The following is a 24486-nucleotide window of genomic DNA, read 5'->3' on the forward strand; positions in this document are numbered from 1 at the left end:
GGGATGTTACAGGCTCCAGAAAGGTATGGAGAAGCCTCTACCCACAGAACTACAGCTTCCAGAAAGGCTGATGACAAAAGAACATGCGTGCCATGCTCAGGAGTCAAGCTGTTATTCCTGACAAGGAACAGTGCAACAGCTGCAAAACCTCTGTTTTTAGTAAAGGCACATAAATATCCTAAAGCCCATGACAGCCCATGACATTACATTCTTTGTTCTCTAACACCAACATATGAACCTGCAGACAAGCTACTGTACAAGCTTTTCCTTCAGAGATGAAGGCAATCCGACTTACAGCCCTACTGCAGGAAGGCAGCCACCACCTCCTGAAGGCAATCCTCCCCAGCAGAGCTTGGAAGCAGGCTGGGCAGCAGAGAGACCAGCCAACAGCTGTACCTACCAATACCCAACAAAAGGCATGAAAGCATCATGTCAAACAGAAAGACACCTGACCCAAAGTTCACCAAGAAGTATGTAAAAAGACAGCCATCAGGAGTCATTTGTCAGCTCACCATCAGGTAGTGACCTGCCCTTTGCATGCCAGGCTGGTTTATACCAGACTTTCTTACAAAACCAGCAGTATGGATGGACAGAGGTGTCTCCATACTGACAGAGGAATGGCATTCCCTCACAGTAATTCACTTGCCTTTATCAGGAGGATATGAATAAAATTAATACCTGTTTAGGCTCAGGTATCATGACACTTCCCCAAAGACTAGCAGAGAACCCTTAAGTACGTACCACACACAGTGCACCACCTACTTAGGCTGTATGACAGGAGAACCCTTACTGCCTGTTACCCACCCTTTTGCCAGACCAGGAAAGTTGAACAGTTACCTGGCCGAAACTATTGAGGCTCTGCAAAAAACAGCTATGCTAAAGAGCTGAGCATTGCTGATGCATCAACTGCCCTCTAAAGGAACACCTTAATGGTGGTACACTTCCCTCGTATGCCCCTATACAAACTGGAGTCCCTGTACAAGTGCAGGGGAGTAGTGTTACCCTGCAGAGCACTCAAAGCCCAGTAGTTAAATGGGAACACGTGAGCTCTGGTCCAAACGGAAAACCCAGTGCATAGGCAACCTTCTTCAGCAGGTTCAGGGAGAAAAAAGAAAAAAAAAGTCACCTATAGCTGTAAAAGCAGAGTAACTGCACCCTCAGAAAGGGCTGATTTACTGGTTTTCCTTCAGGAAATAGCCACCCAGAGCAGACTAAGCTCTGCTCAGGTGTCTGAAGGTAAAACATTGAGTTTCTACAACCTGTCTAGGGCACAGTGTTGGCACCTACCCCAAGGGCTCTCAGGACCCACGGTGAAGGCTTCAATGGCTCGTCCCGATGGCCACGTAGGTTCTGGAGTCCAAATCTGGCATCAGGAGTTTGAGACTAGAAGGAAGCAGTCTGGACACTCTTCAGAAAGACCTGGTAAGGCTACAATAATTGCCCCAAGTCCAAGAAGATCTACACTGTGCTCTACAGGAAGGCCTTGTTTGCACAGTCTTTACTACTCTGCTGCCGGAGTGGGGATTTTAAATGTGTCTTTTACAGTGTTGGTGAATTTTTACTGGCCTACCACCATAAGCAGATCTACAAGGAGCCTGCAAAAATGCAGCACAAGCAGATTTGTTAGATACACATGCACCAGCACTGATCCTGTGAGCATCAGCATGGGGCACCTTAGCCCAGCACCAGCTCCATTTACCACAACTGGCCCCATAACACCTGGCATTACACCACTGTTAGGAGACAATACTGCATCATTTCTCATCTCATCAGCCAGCGCAACCCGTTCTGTGATTCAGCCTTCTTGCCCTCCATGCCAGATCATTCCTAGGTCACAAATTACCATTGCTGAGCAGTCACAACTTGAATTTCCCCTTCTACAGCTGCAACTATTCCTCAAAAACAATGAAAAGCAGATACAGAATTGGTGATAGGGACCCAGAAGAGCTGCTGCCTAAATTGCCTAAAAACACAGTCTCTTTTCAACAGAAACAGTCTTAAGGTATAGAACAAAATTCTCGTGTTCCTCCCCAGACACTGACTATTGACCACTTGAAAAAGAAGATACTGAGGCAGATGAACATCTGGGGTGACCTGGTCTGTGTTACATTATCATGAAAATGCTAGCACCACCCCATAGTGATGACATCCTGTCTTTGAGTCTCACAAGAAGCTGTTCTCTGATGAGAAAACCTGCACCCTCCTCCTCTGCTTTCTCTCCATAGTACTTTTGTTGGACTGCAGCACAAGGCACTCACAGGTAGGTAAAATGCAGTCAGAAATTCAGAGATTCTCTACCCAGAAAATCAGGATTTACAGTGGCAAGTCAAGCTGCACCTACCAACTGCCTTCTGCAATGAAATGACTGGCTTGGTCAACATGGGGAGAACACTGGATGTAATCTCCCTTGACTTCAGTCAAGTTTCTGATACCATTTCACACATTTTCATTTAAGAAGCTGAGGAAGTACAGCGTGGTCTGTGTGTCAAGCTTGTAAGTTGAAAACTGGCCAGGCTCTTAGGGCAGCAGTCAAGGGCATGCCATCAGATTGCAGTTAGTGAAAGTACCCAACAGGTTGATAGGGGACCCATACTAATGAAACACTACTGCAATCCGAAATGCTGTATTAAACCAATCTGCAAATACTCTATAAAATTACTACTATTTTATTAAGACATGTTAAGGTATTTAGAACACAGCCTGTGTGATCCCAGGGACTGAAGAACACTATTGCCTCAAGCAGACTTAAATAGATGTTTTCCTTTCCACTTCCATCCTTATAATGTTTTCCAGTTCCTGTCAAGCCAACTGGCACTCGGCTCAGCTCACTTTCAAATTTTTGTTTAAGGGAATTAAAAAGCAAGATAGGGAAAAGTATTTCCCAATCTCTATTCAAACCTAGATCAGCTACATATAAGTTAATTTTCAATGCAACTGTTTCAAAGTGCTCCGTCTAGTTTCTTTTCAGTAATAATTCCAACACCTACCATATGTATTTCCTTGTCCTACTTTAAAAAAAAGCAGTTACCCAACAGTTTTGTATGGATATGGCATTTTGAACAGCCAGCATCTTCATCTCTGTTTGCTCTGAAAGGGAGCCAAACTGCACATATTGCTCATGCAATTTTCAAAGGCATTAGATTCTCCACTACCTAGCTCTTTTTCCATGATGTGAATACCACATCCCATTCTCTCACAATCTGTTTCTGTGGCTTTAACATGGAATTACACTGGATGCACCTGGAGAGCAAAATGCTGAACGTTTTCTGTAAGGCAACTCCAAAAGGTCCCACACATCTGCAGATTGTGTGTCCAACACTCACCTTGGCTTGTACAGGCAGCATGAAAGTCGTTTGGTTTGGACTTTGTGTCCATTTATGAAGATCCTCATTCTGGGATCAATATAAAGCACAGCAGCATAGGCACGGAAGGAGCGGCGCTCGGGCTTTCTGCAAGAGAGGGATGCTTACAGAGACGGAGCAGTTTGTTCAGCATTTCCTTGTAGGACTACAGGCAGACATTCTCCCACTCTGGTCCACGTAGCCCAAAGAGGACTCCATCGATTCACCCCCTGAGTAATCAAGTGTCTCTTTAGTCAGTGCTCATCTTGGAGTCTCTTTCAGTCTGGATTCTGCTTCCTCTTTTCTTCACAGTTTTTTCCCCCCTCATTCCCCTCCAATTAAGAGCAACTACATACTACTGTCACAGAGCCTCCTCCTCTATCCAAACCCAATGAACAAGTTTCTCCATGGACAAAACTTAAGATTCTCATTTCCCAATAAACTGCTACCTAGGAGCCAAGGGACCAACAGAAGCACCTCCCCACACTGCTCTGCGCTACCCCTGATGTATTTTAAGCACCTATGCCAGGACTCACATCTCATGCAACTGTGACTGTTATTTCAGCTCATAGCCATCTACTTCAAAACATGACAAAACATGCTTTCTTCAGCAAGAAAGCTAGGTAAAAGGCCTTTCCATTTTAATTACAATGCAGCTACATTAAGTGAGGCTTTTCTTTTAAATTTTTTCTCCCTGTCTTCTACAGAGATTTTCTGTTGAGCTGTACATTTTAAATGCTGTTACAAAACACTGATGCACATATTACTATAGCTTGAAAAGGATGTTTTGGATACAGCTGGATAATAAAGGTCAGACCTATAAACTGGACCATTTAACACTAGGTGTGTGCCCCACTTGCTAGCGAATTCTCTTACCATTTGGTTAGTCAGGAGCATGCTCCGACAGAAACTGCACTGATTACACACAGAAAAGGTATCACAAGGTCAGGAGGAAGAAGCTCCTTCCAGTGATCAGTGGTAATCCCAAAAGCTCACCAGCAGGCATTAAAGAAACTGAGAAGCATACTGGACCCCTGGAGGTCCCCAAGGAGTTTGCTGTATCTGTGTACTCAATAACATCAAGCTAATACATACAGAAATTGCTAGGTTTACAGTGTTTCGATGGGAAATTCAAGCACTCGAGGGAAGCAGGTAATCTCATAAAAGTAAAGCTTGCTAGGTGTGCCCACGAAGGTTTGGGATTTAACCAAGCATTCGGCTCAGTTCATCTCAGTTTCTCCTTTTCAGGCTACTCAGCACTCAGCTCTCCCTGAAGAGGGTCCTCTGAGTGCATCCTTCCTCCTTTGCAGGGAAGTCCAGGAGCTGCTCCTGCTCCCAGAAAGATGTGGTGATACACCCCACCTGCACCCAACCATACCTTTCACTTGTGGAGGCTTATCTGCACAGCACCTTGCATTTCTCTAGGGTTCATTTAATCACAAAACTGAACGTCAGTTTGAGAGCAGCACAGACTCACAACCAGCTGTCATTCTGACAAAAACATCTTTGAGTGCAGAAAATTAAACCTATAGCTTAGGGCTCCTTTGTTTTAAGGTGCCTAAAGAAGGGCATCAAGTTTGCTGCTTTGACTAAGCTGAGACAAGCCAATGCAGGCAAACTCACAACCATAACACCCACGGGCCATTTACATCCGTGAACTCCAAACTGCTAAAGAAGAAACTAATCATTTCAATTTTCCAATTCACCATAGAAAGAGAAGACTTTAAAAAACACATGAACACAGTATATAGCCAAACCCTACACATAATTTGATCAGAGCCCAAGGGCCTGTAACATCCATCACACTTACGTTCCCTCTGGGGGTGTTTCCGCCATCTGAATGTCTCGGGGGTCAGAAGTCACATCCAGCTCTGGCTCTCCGTTATCCATTAGTTTGAGGTTAAAGATGATCACCAGGGTGCCTGAGCAAGGAACAAGTTCATCAGGTGAATCCCAGCCAAACCCCAAACACCCTGTCTGTGACCAGCACTGTCCATACGTACCTTTCTCACCACAGATCTTATTAAACTGCTCCATCACTTCCTGTTCTGATTTGAAGGGGGAATACTTGTAAATTAGCTCTGTCTCAATAGCAAACTTCTCCATGTTGTCAGTCACAGGCTCCTGGCTTCGTGTGTTCCAGGTGGGCAGGGGAACGATGACCTGCAAATCGCATCGTACTAAGAATGACTCAGGCTCACCCACTCCAGCCAGCCCCTTCCCGCAGACCATGGCCGAACAACTCAGCCCTTCCGACAGCCCCCTAAGTCACTGCAAGGGCTCTTCCTAGCTTTTCAGTGGTTTGCACATCTGTCAAATGCTCAAGGACAGCTTTGCCAACCTCTGAGTTGCCTTCCTACAACATCTAGTCTTAGACTGAACCATTCCCAAGTAATCTATATGGTACTGGCTACTCACACACTCATCTTTTTTCCACTCCTCTTGTAACAACTTTCATAACACTAAAAAAACACCCAAACTTTGCTTCTTTAAAAATGCCAACCTCTGTGCTTAACTTCTCTCCTGACCTTCCCTTGTATTTATCCTGATCTCTCTCTATTATTTTTATAGGATTCTATCAAGGTTACTGGTGTTTTCTGTCATTTAAAACAAAAACACAGATAGGCCACAGCTGCCTATCAAGGATGGTGAATCCCATTCTCACTTTAGAATTGAGGTCAAGCCAAAATTTGTGGCTCCAGAGCCACTGTGGGAACTACATCACTGTTCCCAACTTGCTTCAGCCATCAGCTGGCTACTAGCAAGCACTGCTCCCTCAACAGCTTCTTTGTAGAGCTCCCTTCACTATCACAGTGGAAAATGCTTTCTTAGATACTATCCCAGAGCAAATTTAAAACCTTTCATTATCGGCCTTGCCTGGAAAATACTTGTGCTTGAGCACAAAAATACTTCCATGTTAAGAGTCTGGATACAGAACAACAATGCCTGAATTGTCTGTTAAGATATACAAGTTTTCAATAGGTAGAACCACACTGATTTTTTTTTTTTTATTTAAAAAAAAAGATCTAAAAGAGACATGGCTGCAGTTTATGGCCTGCGGGTAGCAACTTCAAACACACCTTTAATTCTCTAGAGAAAATCAAAACCGAGCAATAAATTTAAATACATCTCAAATTTTGTGGGAAAATGCAAGAAGTCTAGGTATGTCCTGAACTCAGCATAAGCAACTAAGTGACTGAAACAAGCCCTTCAAACTTGCTGTAGTTTAGAGAGACCTCTCAAACAGAATTAAAACCAAAAGGAAGAAAAATCTTTGATGACTCTGCAGAAACCCTACAAGTGTACCACCAAGAGAAAACCATACACTGATCCAACCAGAGTGGCAGCCAACACTGACACAGACTCTTCTCCTGTGAGGGCCAGGGAAGTTCAGAAGAGACAGCATTCACCACATTAGTTCATTACACCAAAGTACATGCAAACCTCATCAATGCCTTCTTCCTCATGGAACGTCCGTGACAAGAGGAGGCAAGTCATGGTGTTCTCCTTCTTCGTGAAGAGGACAAAATCCTTCCCAATCCGCATGGAACCCCTGGAGACAGATTTGAGGCTATTTTTACACCTGATGCACAACACTTTCTAGGAAGTAGACCACATTACTGAGTTTTCTCCCCATTATTTTCAATTATGAGATGCCAACACCAGGTAAGGCAGAAGAAAGGCTTAAAGAGCAACTACCATTTCTCTCTAAACATCTCATTCCTTTCAAAAGGCATCTCAATCTGCACATTTTCACAAGGTTTCAAAACATTTAACACCAGTCACAATTAAAAGGTGCAGAAGTAAGCATGGCTTTCCAGGCTCATACAATGTAGAAAGTTTAAATCTAAAAAAAAGTTGACTAAGGTGAGATGTGACAACAACCTTCAAATATATGAGCAGAAATGTAAGTGAGAAAGCAAATGGACACTTCATTTCACTGCAGACAGAATGAACAGCAGCAGACAAGCTTCTGGGAGACAGAATTTATTTCCTAATGTCTAACTCAAGAGACTCACTGACACTTCAGTTAATGCAATTTAGTAGCTAGCTGTCACAAAAGAGACAGTCCCATCTTCCTCCCCACTCTCCTATCCCCGATAGTGCCTTCCACATCTTCTCTTTTATCCTACTACCCAATTCATCCAAAAAGACCTTAACAGAGAAAAATTAACACTGCCTCAAAAAAAGGATTAGTCTTCTGTCAGTTCAGTTCTCTTTAGATTGGCTTAACATGTTTCCAAAGCCCACCTTTCGCATGTCTAGGCTTCAGTCTGCATTTTGCAGCTGTAATACGTTATGCCTCTTGCTCAAGGTTAAGAACAGGACAGAGATCTGTCCTGGAAGTGCACAGGCAAGAGCTGGGATTTGTCCTGCACTGTAGCTGGATCGATAGTATCTCAAGAGCCCTTACATCCCCTTTTTTTCTGTCCCCCCAGATTGTAAGAGTCCCAGATTTCCCCAGTAGGATGCATATAGATAATTAAGCCACATGGAAGAGCATAAAGCAGAACAGCCGGAGTAAGCCATAAAAGCCCTCTAACTTTCACAGACATCAGTTCACCACAGCAAACACCTTCCTCTTTCCTAGCACATCCCCTCCAACCAGTAAGATCTCTTTCCCACCTCTATTTCTCTGCCACTTAATCCCACTCCTCCTCTCATTCCTTCCATCATTCCTCTCCTTCTCAATGCATCTGTTTGATTTAAGAAAAAAAGAAAAGGTTTAAGTCCATCCACCTTGCACCAGACAACTTTCCTAGTGAGAGGCTGCAGCACTATTTTGCTCCAATCTTCCTATCTGTCTGCCACATGCATATTAAGGTTTTGTTCCCTGCTCTTTCTTTTTTTTTTTCCTCAGCTCTCATCTGTAACCTCTGCATCATGCAAACATAATGGCAAAACACTGTCACCAGTTTTGGACAGACTTCTCTGCCAATGAAGAACTACAGCAAGTGTTCATAGAGCTCCCATCTACCAAATTATGGTATCTTTATTTAGATTTCAACTGCCTTTTTTTTTTTCCAGTGAAGAAGATATACACCTCCAAGCAAAAAATACATTTACTATCTCAACTCTAACCTCCATAATCTCAGGAGGCTGGCTTTTGTTATACCTACGATTTCAAGCCGTTCCCATACTGCCCAATTTGAGTTGACTCAGGTGACCGCTTAGCTGATTTACCAAACTGAATAACACTGGCAGCTTCATCTGGAACGAGAGACAGGGAACAAAAAAGGTTATTTTAATATATTCACACACATTGCTCAATGGCATTTACATTATCAAAAGCTTTGTATGTTGACAAAAATAATTTTAAGTTTCAGACTAGCCCAGTGCCCCATCTGAACTGCATGAAGACATTTCTTTTTACAAAAAATGTCCACAAGATTGTGTGTTGTGTCCACCACAAATATCAACGTGACCATAAACCAAAACATCCCCTGGAGCACTGCAGCTCTGCTGCACTGCTGACACCACAGACTCAAAACCACCGGCACCAGAGCATAAGGCAGTACTATAAAAAAGGTCTTGAATTTGGGATAAACGTTACTTTTTCTTCATGGTGTTGAACTGAACACTATGATTAATTAATGCACTAGTAATACAAAAGCTAACTTTTGCAGCAGATTGCTGGACTACTGACAGCAGACAGCTGTGTGTGAAAAGGCACTACTAGCAAGTACCACAGCAATTAACAGAGTATTTTATTAGCACAGGACAAAATGAAAGGACATGATGGCTTTACAGCTGAGAGGGTCTGTCATTTTTAGTTCAAGCCTTTCTATTGTTCAAGGGACAAAGCCTTTTAACATCATCCATAGGACAGAACAATTCCTCTCCCTTCCCCCAAGAGACAGCAATCGTTTGACCATAGAATTTACTGGGAGAAATTAAATGCAATTCCAGAGACAAGGAACACAAAGTGCCTTGACAGGAAGGCTAACAACAATTACAGCCCTCAAATGCGTACACAAGCTGTGAAGGAGCACGGGACAACACTCACCCCATCAGTTAGCTACACAGAAGCTGGGCCCATGGGACAGGCTGGGTTTAAGCATGCAGAGAACTTACCCAGGTCCACTAATACTGACAGCGAGTTTTTACGGTGAGACATTTAGTACTAATACCATTGGTCCAACACAAAATCACCGAGATGGGTGTCAAAATGCCATTTTCCATTGAAATGACATTCAGACTTAACACCACAAGTTGCAAGGCAAAACTACAGGAGAACAACTGTGCAAGCACCTCACTGCCTCAGTTCAGTATGTTCATAATGGAGGTCCACAGCTATTTCAAAACCAACATTTGACCGGATGAGAGTCCTTTCCTTCAGCCTACTGCAGTATTTTCTAGCCAAAAAAAGAAAACGTTAGATTATCTTGTATTTAAGATCTGGGCAAGGATACTGGTGATGATGGTAATATTATTACTATGACTATTACTGTGTTAGTTTTAAAGCCTGGTCAGAAAAGGGGCTACTGGAACCCTTTTGCTATACAAAGTGGTATCAACATCTGTTTTTAAGAAAACTTTGAGAAGCCTAAGAAGGGTAAAGAGTAATTGTCCGAAGCATTTCCTCTCTCAGAAAAGGTGATCATATGATTTATCACTCAATGCTGGACATCCAATGCCACCCTATAAAGATTCTTCTTTCTGGGCAGAGGAACAAAGATGATGACAAGCAGAGGGGACTACTCGGGAGTGAGAGAGCATCTCTGTGCTCCAGGCTTGCTATCTTTGGAAGAGATTTAATCTTTACCTCCTCTCAGGAATCAAGGTACAAATGAATTTGTTTCCAGCTTTTTTGAGTTAAGGCTCTGGAGCAAGTTTCACTTAAGGCTATTTCAGTCACACTGTTTTCACTTTGTTGTGTCTCAGAGTTACTGCGTTTAAAAAAAACAAACTCCCTGGCAACAAAAAGCAGGGTGATGTGATCTATGCCAAACAGACAAGAGAAAAAACAATCTGAAGGAATTTGCTCAAGATGGCAGATTAATCTTCAGAGCCAAAGAAAAGGAATCAAGGGAAGAGAGAAAAAGTTTCCTAATAAGAAACATCAGACTCCTGGGATGAAGAACTGCAGGACAGAGCTGTTTAGTCCCTGAGTGTTGGTCCTCCAGGATAGCAACAAAGCACCCTCCTGAACGACAGACAGGCTGTTACAGCACAGGCTCTGGCTGACACACAACAAACGCACCGCCACATCCCTGCAGGCAGCTGCCTGCTCCCCCACTGTGCGTCACAAGGCAGCCACTGAAGGCAGACCTGGCTTCACCCTCTGAGGCCAGTCCTCTCATATTTCCAAGTTCTCCAGTTAAGAATACACTAAAGAAGGTCCTACTGAGCACAAAAAAAAAAAATCATCCTTCCTGCGTTTTCCATAAATTCACCTCTTACGTTCGCATTAGGTAGAGTACTTGCAGTGGACTCAACAGCATCCTCAAAAAATATTCCAGAGCCGAAGTATCTCTTTACTACATGGGGGAAATCAGCCTAAACCAAGACTACTTCCAGTCAAGCTTTCCCTGGGACAGTCAACAGGGGAGAAGCTCTGAGGTCTTTCATCACTGTAACAAACACAAGACACCCAGCCACCTGAGCGAGATGGCTGAACACAGCTAGTGATTGACAAACCAGTTTAATATATGTTAGTGTGATTTATTTCAAAAATCCGTTAACTTGAAAGGAAATGTCAATGTGCTACAAGGTTAGAGAGATATTTTCCTCTGAGAAATATGTAGACCACTTCCCTGAGAGTGGTCTCCCAGATGTCACTGCCTACACATAAAAGCGTATACACGCACTTCAAAAGAAGCACTAGAATCCCAGTTACATTTAAACATCGTTCCTCACCCTTGTGAGCCTTGGATTAACAGTGTTTTAAAAATACAAGATCTAATAAAGCAACCAAGACATTAGTACTTAATTAACTGCATCCAGTAAAACAAAAGCTCTTTTGAGCTTCCAAACTTCAAAAATACAGTTTAAAGAGCAAGAACTGATATATTTACTTCAATCCCTGGGAAAGCAGCGGAACTAGTCCTCTTAAAAAGTATTACAAGCCAAAGGAAACAGGTGATTCAGATAAGCCAGCACAGATTTCTCACAGGCAAGTGACACCTGACTGACCTGGTTACCTACAACAAGGCAGCACTTTCTGTCCACATGGTGAGAGCACTGGATGTTGTTTAGCTGGGCGTCAGCAAAGCACTCGACACTGTTTCCCACAGCCTTCTCCTGGACAAACTGGCAAGACACAGACTGGATGGGTGCTATGTAAGATGGGTAGGGAACTGGCTCACAGGCTGTGCTCAGGTGATCATCAATGGTTTTTACTCCAGCAGGCAACCTGTCCCAAGTGGGGTTCCCCAGGGATCAATGCTGTCCCACACACTGTTCAACATCCTCGTAAGGGATCTGGATGATGAGATCAAAAGCACCCTCACCAGGTTTGCTGGACACATCAGAAGGGAGAGCCACCTTAGAGAGAGACCTGGAAGAGTGGGCAAGCAAGAACCATATGAAGTTCAACAGAAGGGCAAGGTCCTGCACCTGGGATGAAATAACCAAAGAGCCCAGCACAGGCTGGGATCTGCGTGGCTGGGGAGCAGCCTTGGTGAAAGGGACCTGGGGGTCTGGTGGACGACATCTGAACAGGAGTCAGCACCGCACCACTGCAGCAACAAAGGCAAACAGGATCCTGGGCTGCATCCACAGGGGCATTACTATGGAGACAAGAGATGTTATCATCCCACTGCTCAGTGCTTGCCAGGCTGCACCTGGAGTACTGTGTCCAGTTCTCGTCTCCTCAATTCAAGAAACACACACAGACTGGACAGAGATGATCAAAGGGCTGGAGAACCTGCCCTATGAGAAAAGATGAAAGGAGCTAGGTCTCTTCTTCCTTGAGAAGAAAGGATTTGGGGTAATCTCATCACAGTATTCCAGTACTTCAAGGGCAGCTACAAAGAGGATGAAGGCTCTCTCTTCATAAGAAGCCACATGGAAAAGACAATGGCCAAGAGGTACAAGTTGCACTGGGAAAGGTTTCATCTCAATATAAGAAAGAAATTTTTTAGAGTGAGAACAATCAATCACTGGAACAACTTCCCCAGCGATGTGATGGAGGCCCCATTACTGGAGCTTTTCAAGACGTGATGGGACAGGGTGCTAAATCGTCTCATGGTAGTGTGAGCTTCAGCAGCACGATGGCAAGTAGTTACTTTTAATGCATCAGCTTTATGTACAATAAAATAATCCTTAATTAAAATTATCATGTGGAAAAATAAAACACTCCCAAGCTCTATGATTTCTGTTGAAGGAAGGTCTGTATGGATGTTGATGCTATTTTCAAAATAAGGGAGAAAAAAAAGTTCAGTAAAAGGTTTTCTGCTGACATCTCCTAAAATCAGCTTTCAGGTAAGAATCTAGTAGATCTGCATTATAAGAAATTAAAACTCAGACCCCTATAGCCAGGGACAGAAACAGAGAGAGGCCCATGTTGGGACTTAGAATAGCAGACTCTCCCCAGCCACTTTTGTCCATGTTGACAGGCAAACAGTGCAGCAAATGTAGTTTCTACCTCGCTGCCCTTGGTCAAGTGACTGTCAAATGCATATCAAGCTTACTATGACCATCCAGCATTGAAGCCATGAAGATGTGATCGCTAGAGCTAGACTCTGCATCAAAACAATATGTCTCAGACTGCTGAAAATTAAGAAGGGCTTTTCTGAAAGCGCTAAACAAAGTTGCATACCGATTTTACATTCTGAAAAGCAATGTCCTGGAAAGGGACAAAGATAACTTCACAGCCTAGTTGAAATTTTTTTGAAAAAAATAATTTTCAGACACAGAACAAAACACACTTTGATGGTGTCTTTGATCAAGACAATCAAAAGACATAAATTATATGGTATTTGCTGTGCATGATGCACAGTGCTGTGAAATACCACTACAACCTACAGAATCTGCCAATCTCCTTTACAGAGTATCTCAGACTACCAAAGTCAGGATAAAAATCCTTCAAGATTTGGCAGAAAGATCAGTCAGAAGAAGCAACTTAATACTTAGCCAATATTTAAATCCCACTTTGTCACAAAATCAGCAATACAGGAGCAACAACGGCGTAAAAGCTGCTATTAGACTCTGCGGCATTAGAACAGACATTTGTCACCTTCTACGCTCAATCTCAAGACAAACGTGTAGTTTTCAAGACATGCAGAAAAGGTTGTATTTCTTCTCCCTGATTCAAAGGCTTGTGAGAAGGCCACAGTTAAGTCTCTGAACTTGTTTTATGGATGGGGCTTAATTGCTTCCTTCAATTCCACTGGTGACAGAAAAGTGCTCTCAGAAGACCTGTTCAGCACCCTTAATTGTATTCCAGAGAATACACAGAAGGTGTCTAGAGTTCAAACTAAATTCCTTTATGCAGGTCACAAATCTGTGTATGAAATATGTTAATGTATTTTTATAATAAACAGAACTAAATGCTTCAAATCTGTACTGGTTTGGCTGGGATAGAGTTAAATTTCTTCATAGTAGCTCGGATGGGGCTATGTTCTAGATTTGAGCTGAAAACAGTGTTGATAACACAGGGATGTTTTCGTTACTGCTCAGCGGTGCTTACGCAGCGTCAAGGCCTCTTCTGCTCCTCACACCGCCCCACCAGCGAGGAGGCTGCGGGGGCACAAGAAGTTGAGGGGGGACACAGCCGGATGGCTGACCCCAACCGACCCAAGGGATATCCCAGACCACAGGATGTCATGCTCAGCAATAAAAGTGGGGGGAAGATGGAGGAAGGGGGAACATTCGCAGTGATGGTGTTTGTCTTCCCAAGTAACCATCAGGTGTGATGAAGCCCTGCTTTCCTGGAGATGGCTGCACACCTGCCTGCCAATGGGAAGCAGGGAATGAATTCCTTAGTTAGCTTTGCTTGCAGATGCAGCTTTTGCTTTCCCTATTAAACTGTCTTTATCTCAACCCATGAGTTTTCTCTCACTTTTACCCTTCCAACTCTTTCCGCCATCCCACTGGAGGAGCGAGTGGCTGTGTGGTCCTTAGTTGCTGGCTGGAGTTAAACCACAAAAATATCACAAGAGGATCTTAAAGTACTGAGAAATCAGAACAAAAATGTTAGTCAATGCTTATTTACCCATCTCCCCCACTTTCTCCAAAAGCTTCCAATTTAGCCCAACTTGTCTCCTAAGTAGAGAGCTCCTCACAAGGAGGATTTACTCACCTTCAAGACACAAAGAAAGTGATGTGGGTTGAAAGTGCTGTTCACTGATGTAAAGCAAAGCAAGACTGCTTTTCTCCTGCTAGATGCAACATGGATTTACATCAATTCTTACAACAATGCAGAAGTACATTTGTTACATTCTTCTCATACTCCTAAGATCTTATACTGTCAAGTATTGATCTCAATCACAATACCAATGATGAAACTACTGCAAAATGCTTTCAAAGCTAAGATTTTCAATTTCTGCCATGGCACAGTTTCATATTAAATCTGAGATACACTAACCACCTGGCAGCCTCTAACAGGGAAAAGGCTTATGCTCATCAAAGCTTGTGCTTGTTCCTTTTTCTGGCTAGCTACACTATTCTCACTCCAGCCCCAAGGTCAACTTTGGTTGCTGGAAAACCACAGGCCAGGCTGACTCAACTCTATAAAGCAGCAAAACAATTTTCTTTTGGGCAGATTAGTTTTCTGCAACTGAAAAGGTGAATAGTTTGATATATGATACAGTGCAAAAGAGCCAGTGCAGGGGCAGGAACACATATCCAGGCATGCAACATGCCCCTTTCAACAGAACCAAGCTGTTAATTCAACTTGAGCCATAACATGAAACCTCAGCTTGAAAACGCAAGTGTAACTTCCTGTCACTTACTTGAATCCATTCCCGTTCCATCATCCAAAAAACACAGCATGAATCCACCTCGCAGGTCTTCCCGTCGCTCTACAAGAGAAGAGTTATTCACTACTCCTACAAGCAAAAGTTAAAAGTTCCATAAAATGGAATCAGCGTTCACAACAGAAGTAACACAACAAACAGGACTTTCACAACCCCAGTATGGCTAAGCTGTAAGAAAGAGCACGAGATTTTTGTTACAGAATGACTAAGAACTTCTGCACTTCAAACTGTATGTAAACATATGCTACAAGAGTATATTGTAAAAGCAGGTTTCTAATGCATCCAGTATAAACAGCTGCTCACTTTACCTGACAGCTGAAGGCTGATCTAAGTGCTTGCCCGAGTTATTTGTAAAGGTACAACTTTTTGAAAGACAAGCAGCACTGGGGCACAGGACAAACAGTAGAATCACGGAATTATTTAGGTTGGAAAAGACCCTTAAGATCACTGAGTCCAACCATAAACCTACCACTGCCAAGTCCACCACTAAACCATGTCCCTAAGCACCACACCTACACATCTTTTAGATATGTGTAGATGGTGACTCAACCACCTCCCTGGGCAGCCTGTTCCAATGCTTGGTAACCCTTTCTGTGAATAAACTTTTACTAATATCCAATCTAAACCTCCCCTGGCACAGCTTGAGGCAGTTTCCTCTTGTCCTATCACTTGTTACTTGTGAAAAGAGACTCATCCCCCCTCTCTGCACCCTCCTTTCAGGGAGTTGTAGAGGGCCATGAGGTCTCCCCTCAGCCTCCTCTTCTCCAGACTAAACCCCCCCAGTTCCCTCAGCTGCCCCTCACAGGACTTGCTCTCCAGACCCTGCACCAGCTTCATTGCTCTTCTTTGGACGCACTCCAAGGCCTCAATGGATTTTTTGTAGTGAGGGGCCCAAAACTGAACACAGTATTGGGTGTAAACACCCTGACTCTTATTCTACCAGGTACAACACGCATTTGCAGCCTAAATCCAAGTTAACCACTGACTTAACTGCTGACATGCAAGGAAGCAGCAGGAGTGACTTACCAGTATAAATGTCTATTCTTGTGGCGTCTGCATCTCTACAAAGCAATAAAAACACAATATTCAATCTCAAATAGAAATGAAGCTAAAATCCAGGCAAACACAGTAATTTCCAAAACGAATTGGCTGCACAGATCAAAGCCCACAAAGGCCCCAGATTCAGCACTAACAAGCAAGTTAAAAGGTACATTGTTCTACTTTTTGCCTACTTGAACCCAAACTCCAGCACAGGATGTTGCTGCCACATAACTAAACCTAGTTATAGTGTCACTGTCTCTTTAACAAAAGTCATACTAAAAGGGGCGGGGGGGATGGGGTGGGGATTCAAATAAGCACACACTTCTGAGCTCCCTCCTGTAGGAAACAAACAATACCTACATTTTTTCTGTCAAGCTGCCTATGAAAAGTTTAGGAAGTCCACATAGAACTCCATCCAGATACATTCAAGGCTGTCATAGGAAACTGTCATTTCAAGATCATTTACATAAAGCCCTTCATACACTGTGCATCATCCTCTGTATTTGAAAAAGCATCATATACAGCACTACCGCCCTCTTCTCGAAACCATTTTTTTTTTTCTTGTAGACCATCACATACCCTTGGTTAGCTGATCAGAAGAGTGCAGTTGTAGTGCTGTAACAAAACCTCACTTCCCAGATGTCAAGTCACTTTGTATCTCCAGCCAAGTACAGCTACCTCCTTCCCAGAAGGCCAACCTCACTTTTGCCAGAGGAAGAACCAAGAGGTTGAAGAGAAAACCACCTATTCATCTCAAAGACGCTACATTTAACTATGTTATATCAAAAGTGAAAACAACAGTGCGCACTCACACACAGCTGATGCCTTACACAGAATCTTTCCTACACAGAAAACTTCCAGTTTCAGGTCTTTGCATTATGAACTGCAGAGTGTGACAATTCACATTTGATAGAAAATAATCCCAGAATATTTCCATAATGCCTCATCAGAATATTTTGTGAAGCTCAAGGCTTAGGACGCAGCTATAGCCTGGATTCCCTAATGCAAACATGAGAAATGTGACCTAAAACCCGAGACTTCCAAATACCAAGTCTCCTCTCAAGTCTCTCTAACTGTTCCTGCTCTATTTTTCAGCATCCTGCTCCTGATTTCATTTCCATCCAACTGCTATGCTTGGTACTAAGTCAAAATTAGCTAAGTGTCTTAAGAGTCCCAGCTCCAGTAATTTAAACAAAAAGGCAAACTTACTTTTTCCTTACATCGATCTTGTGCCTTCTCACAGTTCCCCTTCCAATCTGAGTTGTTCTACCATTCAAACTTACCTTTTCAGGAATAATACCTTTTTTTTTTTTTTAATGGGGTAGATGTGGCGGTATAAGAGGACCAAGGGAAACATTTATACTAAACTACAGCAAAATCTTCTGGTTTGTATTTTTCATAAAGCGTATTAGAAGTGAAAATTGCTCAAGGTCAACAAATAGACTGGCTAATTAAATCTTAACCAAATTTACCTTGGGAATTTGGCAGTCTCAGGTACATACCTGGCATTATCTACAAGTTCTGCAAGGGCACCAAACAAAAATTCATGGGTAGTTCTGCAACAAAACAGAATCAGCAGGGTTACACTGACACTTAAAAAGAAACCTTTAAATAAACAAGAATCTCAACCACATTTTAAACAAGACCAATTGTATGTCTACAATACTAGCATCTGCCACTGACAGCAGACTAGAAATGAGCATTTTACTGTCTACCAGAGGCAGACACGCAGCAGACAGGCTGCCCCATGGAGTCTGATACAACAAACTGCTGCCCACTATGGTCTAAAAAACATCACGTAGCTCACAGACGCAACAGAGAAAATTGTTGACCTGATGAACCAGCCAACAATTCATATAAATCCTTAATTATTCACCACACTGACAGGCCTGTTCATAGCAACTAAACACTGCCTATAAGTAAAACACGGACAGATGAGGATGACACATAAGGTCCATCTTCCCCAAGCACATATTCACTTTGTAGAAGTCATTTCTGGCAGGAAGAAGCTTCCAGATCCTGCGAGACTTCCAATAGCTGCAACTGCTCCTAATCCAGAGAAAGGCCACCACTATACAAGACCACCTTCCAAACTCAACGCTAAAATCACCTACTCGGGTGTCACTTCAGCACAATCTTGAAAGCCACATTTAGTTTCCAGCCTCTTAACTGCCACCTTTTATAAGCAGCACTTGTTTGAAAGCCATTAGTTATGTGCCTCAACCTTGAAAGAAGATACATGGTGAGAAAACCTTAAAGAGCTAATAAAATCATTACAATACATTGTCTGCCAACATTAATGCAATATCACCACTGAACGCCCAACCTGGTGACCTACCATCAAAACCTAACAATTATTTCAAATGTAGATGAGCCACACTGACTCCAATACTAACAGCAGCTACAAGACCTGAAGAAATCTATTGCTCCTCTACGATGCTCAATGAAGAGACTGAGTCCTCAGAAACTGTTTTTATCAACGTTTCAGTTTGCATGAAACCTATTCACTTAGAACCTGCTTTCACTACTACACAAGAAGGCCAACAGGTGACCAAACAGAAAGGTATACTTATTCATATTTTCAGCTTTTGAAGAACACAGGTACTTCCCACACATAAAAATCTATAACTGTCCATAATGCTGACAATCACAAAATGAACTTTCATAATCATCCTCAATGGCATGGCACCTAACCCATCAACGCAGCTCCAGTCAGAGGTAAAACACATCAGTTTTGCAAGTTATCACTCGAACGACGAGAACGGAGATTTCCATCTCTGCAAGTTCCCGCTTGCCCACGCAGAGACACGAGACAGAAGGGAACAGTGTTTTGAAGACTATCTTCCCAATCAGAAAGCTTCCACAGAAGCTCAAACTCGGTATTCTTTCCTTTAAGCAGGATTTCCTGTGCACAGATTTCAAGTGCTGCCTTGAGTTTACGAGCACCTATTCAGCTCCACGAATCAACAGCCCAGAAGTTTATTTAGGAAGTAACCCATGTCAGGAAAAACCCATAAGCAAATGGATGGTTTAGCACAGTAACTATGCTTCGTTAGCAGCTTTTACTCTACAATTTTAAAAATGCTTCAAACTAAGGAAAAGATGCAAATAAGATACAAGTAGGGATTTCCAAAGAAAGATACTGGAACAAAATAGCTGAAAATGTAGCTGTAGATGATAAGAAGAGAGGCAAGATAAAACTTCATTTCCACATAGCCTGACACCATCCTCAACCTGAGCATCTACCAAAACTGGAACCTCTTGTGCTGACACAGGCAAAGTAAAACCTTGCTACAAGCAAGTGAAATCTACTCCAGCTATTCATCACTAATAAAAATTTATATACACTAGAAATATCTTCTAGTCAGTATATTAATCTCAACATTTACACTTATCTTGTCAATATCTAATTAAAGTCTGGCCTGATTCTTTGGCCTGATTCAATCAACTCAGCTTTAACAAAAACCATGGTCTTGCCTTACAGTCAAAAGTGCCTGAAACACTTAACATCCACCATTATCAACTGGTGGTAATTTGCCCCCACCTCCCAAAAAAGCTTGGGGTTATTTTACTTGCGACATAAGTTTAAAAACCACGAGGCAAGCTGTTGGCAAAATGGAGTCTATCAGAGCTTGCTCATAACCTCGCAACACTTAGCGCGAGCTAGACGGGCATCACCAGAGGCAACAGTAACTTCCATCAGTCAGAGCACTTGAAATACAACTACTACTGGTCATACAGCTGATGAAATGACACATGGATGGAGGAGAAATGTTATCAAAATCTGTACTCTCAGCAACAACTCATCTTGGCAGAAGCAGAATGGCTTGGATCTTCCCACAAGTTCCAACTTTCATGAGACAGCTCCACACAGGAGCGCAGGCTTGAGAAGGAACAGAACAGGGAAGTCCAACACTGCCAATTTATTGAAATTTGGGTTACAAAAGATCAAGTCAGACAACTCTGCAGAACATGGCTGACTTCAAACACCTCTACAAACAGCCATTTGGAGTAACATCCCAAGGGATTATTTTGTGAGCAGTTCTTAGAGGATCACCTCTGTTTGAACCCAGCTGGACTTCTGATCCTGCACAGTCACCTATGCAGGTGACTAATTACTAAAGTACCTAATTACTAACGAAAGGCATAAGACTTCATTTTTATTCTGAAGGAGGCCACATCCGGGAAAATGCTAGTTTGACATCTGCCTCAGGGACAGGAGCTATCCTCTCAGTACTGCACTCTGTTTCAGGCCAGAACAGAAAACACGCACAAGAAGAAATTGGAGAGTTTGTGGGGTGGGCAAATGTTGTTGCTATGTTATTACTAGTATTCCTAAGGCCCACCATTTGGTCATTTTGAAGTTTTTCTATATGAGTGACCTTCTTCCACTCCAGCTGTACTCAACAGGACAATCCTAGTTACTGAAAAAAAACTCAACTTCAATCACAAGTGGAATCCTACCTACTGTTAGAAGACAATGTCAGCTGTTCATCTTTTACCAAACTACTTCAATTTTACATTACAAATGTTCAAAATATAAAAACCCAAGTTGGCTGGGCTCAGGTGTTTTTGTGATCATTTCTATGAATAGCTTTGGAAGTATCTTAAAGTAGCAGCATTTAATTTTTAAGGAAAACCAATGTGAAGGCAAGCAGGTAACTTTGGGAAGTCATAAAACCAACGCACAGGTAGTTTTTACGTGCTTATGCACAGTGATTTTCATCCTATGATCTAGAACTTTAACATAGAATCATAGAATAGTTTGGGTTGGAAGGGACCATTAAAGGTCACCTAGTCTACCCCCTACTGCACTGAACAGGGACATCTTCAACTAGATCAGGTTGCTCAGAGCCCCATCCTACTTGGCCTTGAATGTTTCCAGGGATGGGGCATCTACCACCTCTCTGGGCAACCTGTGCCCATGTCTCACCACCCTCATCATAAAAAATTTCCTTATATCTAGTCTGAATCTACCCTTTTTTAGTTTAAAACCATTACCCCTTGTCCTATCGCTACAGGCCCTACTAAAAAGTCTGTCCCCAGTCAACTATTCATCAAGAAAAGCACTTGGAAAGCTTGGAAAAGCACAGTGGTATTCTTACTAAAAAAAATACAGCCACTGAAGATTCAGGTACATGCTGTGAAGTCTGCCATCAGACATGGAAGCATTAAGAAGCTATTGAAAAGATCTGCTGCAAGTTCTCAAGTTCAGGGACGAGATAAACTGGCTTCTGTAAAGCACTTCAGACTGAGTAGTCTGAGTTAGACATACTAAAACTTTTACGTAAAGTAAGTCTTTTAAGAAAAAAAAAGTAAGGCGTGGTTTCCTTCTGCACTTCAACAGCTAGATGGCTGATTTTTAACTGCAATTTAAAGAACTACCTCCATGATTATGAGAACATCTTTAGCACCGAAATGAAATTTGTCTGAGATGGTATGGTTTTCCTCAGCAAGAGAAAAAGATGAGAGTCTCCATTATCAAAAGCCCTATGCTGTTCTTGGGTTGGTTTTGGGTGTTGGGGTTTTTTTTTGCTCATTCTTTTCTTGGGGGGTGGTTTATTTGTCATAGGTTGATTTTTTTTTTTCTTCTTTTAAAAATGACTTCCATTGTTTCCATTCCCACTCTTAGGAAAGCATTTGGCTTATGCACTGATCCCCATAATCAGAAAAGGTTCTTCACTCGTGATGGACGGAAAGCCCTGGCTTTGCCTTATTCATACACATTAGCCTCCAGCTCCTCCTAACAGTTGTGTAATGCAATTATGCATTGCAGACATACAGCACAACGGAAGTAGACCAGCAGTGTAAGCAGAACAGTAAGTATGGTGGCAACATGAAGTAGCTTCAATATCTAATACTTCAGGGCAGCAACAACACATCAGCCTTTTCTGCAGCGCAGACATTATCTTCTTAAGAACTCTGGCCGACTTCATATGTTCTGCAGGCAAACACAAGCTCCTGACAGAGCTCTGCCATACGGTCTTCTAATCTGTACATTTGTCTTCTGCAGCTGGACATGAGAATGTCACAAATCAGCAGCAGCACAAGGAAGGTGACTCAGTACTGTCTGTCATCGTCAGGCACCTGACTGTCCACTCCACACACAACTGCTACCAGCCAAGCCAGAGAGCGAAACCACAGGACACAGACCCAAGGGTAACACCAGGCTGTTACTAGGTTTCTTCTGTGCAGAACCCATTACCTTCCTTGTCCTGAAAAGAAATGGATCATAATGCTCTTGGCATACATGAGATTCGTCCTAGTTGCTCTTGCAGATATATCTTGTGTTACCCACAAAATCAGTCAGATCTGCTTTGAAATCAAGTTGTCCACATTTCTGCGCATCCAGAGTCTTTTAAACTCCTGCAGACCACTGCAGTCCTTCACTCTAAGCCTGCCTTCACACGTTGAAAAGGAAAAGTGAAAAGATAAGCCTGGCTTTATTTATTCTTCTATTGACGGTAACAGTAAGAGTCAACTCTTCCACAAAACGTTAGCAGACAATCATACGACAGCGGCCAGCTGATCCAAATGAAGAAATGCCAAGTGCGGTTCACATTGTTCTTCCAGGGCAGTTTGGCCAAGCTCTTTCTTTAAACTCTTCTGTATGTAGCACTACAAGGCTTATGTGCAATAGATGGGTGCTTAACCCTGCTAAGCACCATTTCCTGATGGCACTTCCCATCTTCTAGACGTGCATTCAGAAGTAACCCATTTTAAACAAGAACTCTGTCTCTTCTCAGGAGATTTTACTTTGGGGGATTCATCGGTGTCATGGTTCAGGTTCATCTGGCAACTGAGCACCACGCAGACACTTGCTCACTCCTCCCTCCGCCATGGGGGAGCAGGAGAATCAGAAGGAAAAGGTAAAAACTCATGGTTGAGATAAGGACAGTTCAATAGGACAACACAAGGACAGAAAGAATAATATCAACAATACTACTAATAAAAGAATATACAAAGTGAGCGATGCACAGTGCAACTGCTCACCACCAGGAACCCGATGCCCAGCCCATTCCAATGCTCAGCCCATTCCGGAGCCACTATCGCTCCTCCTCCCGGCCAGCTCCCCCAGTTTACACAGCGAGCATGACGTCAGATGGTATTGAATAGCCCCTTGGCTAGTTCGAGTCAGCTGCCCTGGCTGTGTCCCCTCCCAGCTTCTTCGGAAAGTTAACTCTATCCCAGCCAAACCCAGGACAATCAGTGACAGACAAAAGCTGCAGCAGCTTCAAAAAGCTCATCAGAAGAATGTCATGCTCCTGCTTGAAACATATCTGCACAAAATATCTGGGCACAGCTGAAACACGACGCTGGGGAGGGACGACAGCCGCTGTAGCCAGCACAGATGCTTCTCCCGAGAGGCGCAGCCACAAGGGTACGGCTGACCCAGAGGCTACACCCGCCTTCTCCCGTGAGCCCCCTCCCCGGGGCCTGTCCTCTCCACGCCCCGTTATCCTCTATAACCCACAGGCCCGCCCACAGCACAACCACAGGGCCGGAAGCGGCCCACGAGGCACCCGGCGGCGCTGGGGTCGGCGGGGTGGAGGGGGAGGGGGGGGGGGGGGCAGCGCTGCCCCCTGGAGGGCGCGGGCCGCGGCCCCGCCCCACCGCTGCCCTGCCCGGCGGCCGCGGCCCGTCGCGGCACAGCCCGGTACTCACGAGTTCGTGTGCAGGTACTCGAAGGTGAGCTGGGCCCGGTTCAGGCTGCTGTAATTGGCCAAGGCCATGGCGGCGGCCAGGCCCGGCCCGCGCTCCGCGTGCGCCTCGAGGCCTCCCCGCCCGCCACCCCCCCGCCGCCAGTCACTACCCGCGCCGGGAGGCCGGCGCCGCGCGCGGAGCCCACCCCCTCGCCCCGGGCCGGCGCCGGCGCCGCCACCGCCGTCCTCGGCCCCTCGGCCGCTCGCCCCACCCGCCCCCCGGCCCCGCTTTGTCTCCGCCGCGACTGCAATCGCGCCCCGCCGCCGCCGCCCGCAGCCGCCCCCGCGCGGCGGGGCGGGGCCGAGCCGCTCACCGCCCATTGGCTGGGCCGCGGCATGTGACGGGAGAGCCATGGCGCGGGCCGCTGCGGCTTCTCCGCGGCCGCGTGACGGGCGCGCTCGGCCGGCGAGACGCGGGTGGGAGCGGGTGAGTGCGGCGCGCGCCGGCAGCGCACCGGGGCGCGTGGAGGCCCCGCGGCC

General features: G+C 44.1%; 1 protein-coding gene across 8 annotated transcripts in view; it reads right to left on the minus strand.

Moving 5' to 3' along the window:
* Positions 1-24093, minus strand: part of MORC2 (MORC family CW-type zinc finger 2) — a 49649-nt gene extending 25556 nt beyond the window's left edge. The window contains exons 1-9 of one of the 8 annotated variants that reach the window (XM_074886781.1): positions 23969-24093; positions 17806-17859; positions 16289-16323; positions 15239-15307; positions 8462-8552; positions 6786-6894; positions 5345-5504; positions 5152-5263; positions 3324-3449 (exon numbers count right to left, since the gene is read on the minus strand). In XM_074886781.1, the coding sequence (XP_074742882.1) occupies positions 3324-3449; positions 5152-5263; positions 5345-5504; positions 6786-6894; positions 8462-8552; positions 15239-15307; positions 16289-16323; positions 17806-17859; positions 23969-24036 (824 nt within the window). In that variant the 5' untranslated portion in view covers positions 24037-24093. Of the gene's footprint in view, positions 1-3323; positions 3450-5151; positions 5264-5344; positions 5505-6785; positions 6895-7967; positions 8039-8457; positions 8553-14586; positions 14666-15238; positions 15308-16288; positions 16324-17805; positions 17860-21688; positions 23180-23968 lie in introns of those variants that run through there. The other 7 variants (XM_074886785.1, XM_074886784.1, XM_074886783.1 and 4 more) reach the window with 7 other exon arrangements.
* Positions 24094-24486: the final 393 nt, after the last annotated feature.

The sequence above is a fragment of the Strix uralensis genome, chromosome 17 (genome assembly GCF_047716275.1).
Source record: "Strix uralensis isolate ZFMK-TIS-50842 chromosome 17, bStrUra1, whole genome shotgun sequence".
NCBI classification, from domain to species: Eukaryota; Metazoa; Chordata; class Aves; order Strigiformes; family Strigidae; genus Strix; species Strix uralensis.